This window comes from Octopus bimaculoides, chromosome 29 (genome assembly GCF_001194135.2).
Source record: "Octopus bimaculoides isolate UCB-OBI-ISO-001 chromosome 29, ASM119413v2, whole genome shotgun sequence".
Classification (NCBI taxonomy): Eukaryota; Metazoa; Mollusca; class Cephalopoda; order Octopoda; family Octopodidae; genus Octopus; species Octopus bimaculoides.
The window spans coordinates 2,730,845-2,738,117 of NC_069009.1; the positions used below are offsets into that span (position 1 = coordinate 2,730,845).

Consider the following 7,273-nt stretch of genomic DNA (forward strand, 5'->3'; position numbering starts at 1 on the left):
TGGCCCTTGTACCGGTGGCACGTAAAAGCACCCACTACACTCTCAAAGTGGTTGATGTTAGGAAGAGCATCCAGCTGTAGAAACTTTGCCAGATCAGATTGGAGCCTTGTGCAGCCATCAGTCAAACCGTCCAACCCATGCCAGCATGGAAAGCAGACGTTAAATGATGATGATGATGATATATATATATATATATATATATATATACACACACACACACACACACACATGTACAAACACATATACATACACAAAGTTTTGACAACCAGGCAGTGGAATTGAACTGGAGACCACATGGTTGAGAAGCAAGCTTCTTAACCACACAACTAATCAACCAATATATAAGAAAGAAAGAAAGAAAGAAAAAAGAACCTAGACATTTACCCAAACAAGCCCTTAGTGTTGGCTACAATGAACTTCATTCCAAATTTCCGACAGAGGTCATTTATTCTTTGTTGCTCGTCCAAACTACTGGTGGTCAGCACAATAACCTGTAATACAAAGAACAGATAGAAAATGTTGGCCCGAGACGAGTTCGGTGAACAGCAGGAGTTGTCAATGTGACTTCTTTCAACTCCATTTCATAAAAAGGGATACCACATATTATTCAAATGTGTTAAAATCACATTGATGACTGTTGTTGGCACAACATCGCTTATGACGTCGAGGGTTCCAGTTGATCCGATCAACGGAACAGCCCGCTCGTGAAATTAACGTACAAGTGGCTGAGCACTCCACAGACACGTGTACCCTTAACGTAGTTCTCAGGGATATTCAGCGTGACACAGTGTATGACAAGGCTGACCCTTTTGAATTACAGGCACAACAGAAACAGGAAGTAAGAGTGAGAGAAAGAGTACAGCAGGGTTCACCACCATCCCCTGCCGGAGCCTCGTGGAGCTTTTTAGGTGTTTTCGTTCAATAAACACTCACAACGCCTGGTCTGGGAATCGAAACCGCGATCCTATGACCGCGAGTCCGCTGCCCTAACCACTGGGCCATTGCGCCTCCACCACATTGATGCTAAATACTAACAAACTGTATACAATGTGGAACCTCATTTTACAAACACTGTTTCAAACATAAAACATCTCAGATGAGTACTGAACACACAAGCTGGAAGCAATGCTCAGCACGTTGGCCAGAGTGCTAATGACTGCCAGTTTGACACCTTAATAATAAGAATGAAAATGAAGATGGTGAGTCTTTACCTGGAATTTTTTCAAGAACTCTTCGTTCAAATCACCCATATAACAATTCACCGGGACATAATTGTTCAATTCTGCCAGTCGTGGGGCACTGACTTCAGCACGATTCTTGCCAACATCCTCTTCTCGCAGGAAGAACTACAAGAGAAACGCACAAAGAAGTGGATAAACAGACGAAGGGAGGAGGAGATGAACATAGACGGGGATAAAGAGAGATAAACAGACATGCATACCCTTGATGTAGTTAAGGAGATTCAGCAGGGCACAGAACGCAACAAGGCTGGCCCCTTTAAATTACAGATACCATGCACTTTTGCCAGCTGAGTGGACCAGAGCAATGTGAAATAGAGTGTCTTGTCTCAAGGACACAACAAACTGCTGGGAACTGGACTTTACAATCTTAAGCCAAATACTCTAACCACTAAGCCATGTGCCTTCACCCTCATATTCTTTTACCTGTTTCAGTCATCTGACTGCGGCCATGCTGGAGTACTGCCTTTAGTCAAAGCAGTGGGACTGAAGCCAGAATGATATTGTTGGGAAGCAAGCTTCTTACACATGACTGACCATGGGATTGCACCTAGGAAGTTCCCCTCCGAGGTACAAGTCCGGGCAAGGTTGTTTATGGGAGACCAGCAGTGACCCATGCATACTGGCCTCCCGTCTCGACACCACCAGTGTTATCCAAGGGAAAGGCAAAGGGGCCGATACAGCTTGGCACCTGTGACGCCGCAACTCATTTCTACAGCTGAGTGAACTGGAGCAACGTGAAATAAAGTGTCTTGCTCAAGAACACAACACGCAGCCTGGTCCAGGATTCGAACTCACAGCCTCACAATCGTAAGCTCGACGCTCTAACCACTGAGCCATGCACCTTCACTCTTACACATACAAACATATAAACACATATACATAGACATACTCATACACACACACAAATCTGTATGTATGCATTATTAGAGTCTCACCACTGCTAAAAATCTGGACCCTAATGAAAGTAACAAAAACAGGAGCCCCACACAACTCACCTGCGATGCTAGGTCAGCCCATTCAGCATTTTCCGTGTCGTGGATTGTGACGGATTTCACACCACCCAGAACAACATTCTTGGCTATTTCGACGCCAAGTCCTTTGATGCCCGAAATAAGTATGTTTGAGTGTGCCATGCGCCGCATAGCATCGTGTCCCAATACATATCTGAAATGAATGCGACAGCAGACTTTATTATCGTACATTTTCTCAATTAGAAGGCCATAAAAGCTAGGAGGGAGCAGGGCTGATGTAACCTTTGACACACAAGGCAAATCAGGTTACCGCACGAGTTCTCTTCCTTCTCAATGCAACCCAAGCTACAGGAGAGAAAACGGATCCTTTTTAAAACGGGGGCCACATTTTTCATTAATGTTTTACGTAGTGTTTTTGGTACCGAAAGACTTTCAAACTTCGTATACTTATCTATTTTGTGTTATAGAACAGAAAAATATTTTTGTATTCAAATTTATTTCATGTAAAAAATTGTCTTATTTCGATAATTTCAACCAATCACTGACAAGTATTCAGTTGTTTACATTTACTCCTTTGGCTGATTAAGCCATAGCTTCGTTTTATTTGCTTTTTTCATTTTCTTTTTTTTTTCTTCGTTTTATTTGCTTTTTTCTTTTTAAATTTGCTGTTTTACCCTAACCCTATCACCGATAGAATTGTTTCAGAATCGTTTGTTTATGTAGTCGGCACTTAATGTATATCGGCTGAATGGACGTCAGTGATTGGTTGAAATTACGGAAATACGACAACTTTAACATGGAATAACTTAGGGATTTCTTTTTTTTTTAAGAAGACTAAGAGAAAAAGATGTTTTATATGACACATTCTACCAGTGTTCCAAGTTTCAAAGTGTTTCGTTAATGAAAAATGTGGCCCCCGTTTTAAAAAAGATCCGAGAAAACTTATGGCAATGTGACCTGCCTTCAGCGTGCTAACGATTAATTAGCCAAACTTGCCAACAAAAAAGTATTTAACACCAAAAAAATAAATAAATAAAAAGATGACTGGAAAAGAGCAAGTAAATTAAACTGGATTGAATTCAGAGACACATGTCCGTGGAATGTGTGCTCTCCTTGTATTCTAGTTGCTCAAACAGGACTACCTATTTGCTGGATTACATTATAAATCTGGCACTATCAGTTATGTCAAGTATTCAAGTGGCTGAGCACTCCACACACACACACACACAGAAGTGCCCTTAACTCTTTGTGGGGTCCCTTGGGACCCCAGCAAATTTTAAAAGCTATGTAACTTTTACATTTTTTATTTAAATGATTTTATATCTCATGACTTTTATTGTTGATAGTTTATGTATGCACATACAAATTTTGAGTTAAAAATTTCCAGTCATATGGACGTTTTAGTATAAAATATGGTAATTGGGGTCCAACTGAACCCCATTGGCCTTCTGTGAAATTACTTTTTTCAGATATTCTGATGAACTATAAGTCAATTTTCTTCATATTTGTACTGGTACGAATCAATATACTTTTATTTTATTCTTTGTTTTATTTTATATTTAGTGCTATACGTATAGTTTATAGAATTATAAAAAAATGTGCTAAATTTCTTGTTCTGTATCATGCACATATATACAAGATTCAACAAATATTACTTTGTAGGAACCCAATGGCCTTTCGTGTAATTCCAACCCTGCCAGTAGGTTAAAGCTATGTTGTTGAATAATTATATACGACTGCAGACGGTTTGGAAAAGCAGTTGATATGCCATGACTTTGGAACCAAAGATACCAGAAAATCAATGGACTACCTGTGTATGTATGTATGTGTGTGTGTGTATCTATCTTCAACTGGTACAAAGCCTTTTCTTTCAATATCGCAACCCATCTCAGTTAAAGGGTCTGTCCTGCAAGTTACTTGGTGACCCCACTAGTGTGGGTGCCACATTAAGAGCACCCAGTACACTCTGTAAAGCAGTTACTGTTAGGAAGGAACTATGGTAACCCTCTAGCAGTTAAACCAGCCATATCCGGCCCAAATATTCTACTGGTTTTGCATTAAAACTGGCCAGATTTGACCCCTCACGTTTACGTTTGCTCTACAGTGATATTCTATAAACAAACAATCACATCACTGAAATCTCAGTGCTATCAGGTAATGCACAATTAATGCAAGACAAAATGTGAATAAATATGCATAACATTTGAGAGAGTAAATCTGAGTGCTGAAGGGATAAAGTAGATATAATAAAAAAAAATAAATGTGCCCTTTTAAAGCCTAGCCAGGCTCATGGACCCGGTTTCCCGGTTTCAATGGCGTATGTGTTCCCCAGCTAGACGGGACGCCAGTCCATCGCAGCGTTACTCATTTTTGCCAGCTGAGTGAACTGGAGCAACGTGAAATGAAATGTTTTGCTCAAGAATACAATGCGTCGCCCGGTCCAGGAATTGAAACCACAATCTTATGATCATGATGCTGACACCCTAACCACTAAGTAGATACTGAACTTTAATACAGCCCTCTGGCTCATAAACTAGTGAACTCATGAATTATCAGAATCTCGTAACCTCACTAGTGTTGGTGCAAATTGCACCCAAGACACTCTGTAAATTGGGTGGTGTTAGGAAGGGCATCCAGCTGCAAAAACCATGCTACAACAGACAGTAAATCCTAGTGTAGTCCCCTGGTTTGCCAGCTCCTTTCAAATCATCCATCTCATGCCAGCACGGTAAATGGATGTTAAATTATGATGACGATCACCGTCAGGATATAAACACACACACACACACACACATCTACAAATGACAAATATGTGACACAGGATTTTATTGAGGACAGAACTGGCCCTAGAGAAGACAAGAATACTTACAGTTGACGGGAATACAAACTTTCATCAATGATGTTTTGGTCTTCAGTCCCATTCTTGGCCATATCAATCTAAAAATCAAAGATAACATTCAGATTCAGAAATTAAATAAATACATGAACAAGTAAATCTGGTAGATGAAAGATGTGTAAGCCCACATATATATATATTCTTTTATTTGTTTCAGTCATTTGACTGGAGCACTGCCTTTAGTCAAACAAATCGAACCCAGGACTTATTCTTTGTAAGCCTAGTACTTATTCTGTTGGTCTCTTTTTGCCGAACCGCTAAGTTACGGGGACGTAAACACACGAGCATCGGTGTGTCAAGCAATGTTGGGGGGACAAACACAGACACACACACACACACATATATATATACATACATATATACGACGGGCTTCTTTCAGTTTCCATCTACCAAATCTACTCACAAGGCTTTGGTCGGCCCGAGGCTATAGTAGAAGACACTTGCCCAAGGTGCCACGCAGTGGGACTGAACCCGGAACCATGTGGTTGGTAAGCAAGCTACTTACCACATAGCCACTCCTACGCCTATGTGAAATTTAATTTCATTTATTTTGTTTCCAAAATTTTTAAACTTTCCAATTTTGCCATTACAAGTTCGTTGGTATCTCAACGACTACGAAAGAAGTTTTACCAGTGAGTAAGTGGGCACGTTTTAGATTAACACTAACAACCATTGAATAAATGGTAACATTTTCAATTGTTAACTGACCAAAAACCATTTTTTCTATTTCTGCCAGTATACCATTTTATTAGCGGTGCAAGTCCCAAGAAGAATAATCCAAGATAAAATAAATGAAATTAAATTCCATATACACAAACACAATGCGCTGAATTGCCCTTGCATAGAATCGTAGGTTAACATGTCTGGCCACAGGGAAATATTAACTTGCATGGAAACCGGTCAGGGTGCCAACTGGAAGAGCCAAAAGGATCTGACTAATATGCCATTGTGCTTTGGCACCATTTTAACTGGACATGCTGTTAATGACAACCACTTCACGAGTTTCAAGATTGACTTCCCCACCCCTTCCATACACAACATGTCTGGCCATCGGACAGTATTAACTTAGAGTCAAAAGGATCTGACTATGACAACATTGTGCTTTGGTACCATTTCAACAGTGGGGTGGCCTCTTAATGACAGCCACTTCACATGAGTTTCAAGGTAGATCCCCCCCCCCCGCTCCACGCAAAACATACCTAACCATGGGGTAATATTAACTCGCTTAGAAAGAGGTGAGAATTGGTACCAGGAATATGCCTGGGTGTAGAAAATCTGCCTCAACAAATTTTGTAAGTAAAAAGCAAACATCAAATGACGATACATACGTGTGTGCATGTGTGTGTGTGTATATATATCTGAAGATCGGACTTACCGTTTTGACAGGAGAGATGTTGTTGGTATTACAGCAGTTAAGAGCAGCTGGAGATTCAGATTCCACTCTCGATCGTTTGGTTGGAGGAGGTGAAGAGGTCTGTGTTTCGCTACCACTGGACATCTGAATGACCAACAACGGACATGGATAAGATGTACCAGGTCAAACAGGGTGAGCAAAGTAGAGTGGGCAGAAACACCAAAGTTGGTCGAGCAGTCAGAGAAAATGCAGGTGTGCGCACGTAAGTTTATAGATGTATGTGTTTGTGTGTGTGTACAGGTGTCCAGGGTCAGATATGGTTAGCAAACACAGGCAGGTTTCCATAGAGGCAGTAACAGGAACGATGGAAGAATGGTCGACCAAAAATGGAAACAAGAAAGCGTTAAGAATCAAATTGATTATACATTAGAGGACATTAACTTACAAACGTATACACATTATATATACATATGCATGTGTGTGTATGTATATATATATATATATATATATATATACACATAATTAAGGTATCAGCAACAGTTGCTTCACCACATACCGAAGTTCAGAAATAGCAGCTTACATACAATAGGTGCTTACATACCGAAGAGCTTGGTAAAAATTATTAATTATTAATTTATTAATAAATTAATAAATTGATAATCCTTTACCCTTTTATTTGTATATATATATATATATATATATATATATGGGAGAATTTACGAAAAAAACAACAGACGAAGACAGGTGGTGTAAACAACAAATGGATGTATTAGTTTAACGCTCGGGAATAGAGAAAATCTTTGACATTTCG

General features: G+C 39.9%; 1 protein-coding gene across 1 annotated transcript in view; it reads right to left on the bottom strand.

Annotated features, from left to right (window-relative positions):
- LOC106876734 (ubiquitin-like modifier-activating enzyme 1) overlaps positions 1-7,273 on the bottom strand; it is a 41,243-nt gene that overhangs the window by 27,209 nt on the left and 6,761 nt on the right. Inside the window, exons 2-6 of the mRNA XM_052977834.1 lie at positions 6,484-6,606; positions 5,082-5,149; positions 2,237-2,405; positions 1,212-1,346; positions 382-491 (exon numbers count right to left, since the gene is read on the bottom strand). Coding sequence (XP_052833794.1) covers positions 382-491; positions 1,212-1,346; positions 2,237-2,405; positions 5,082-5,149; positions 6,484-6,606 — 605 coding nt within the window. The remainder of the gene's footprint in view (positions 1-381; positions 492-1,211; positions 1,347-2,236; positions 2,406-5,081; positions 5,150-6,483; positions 6,607-7,273) is intronic.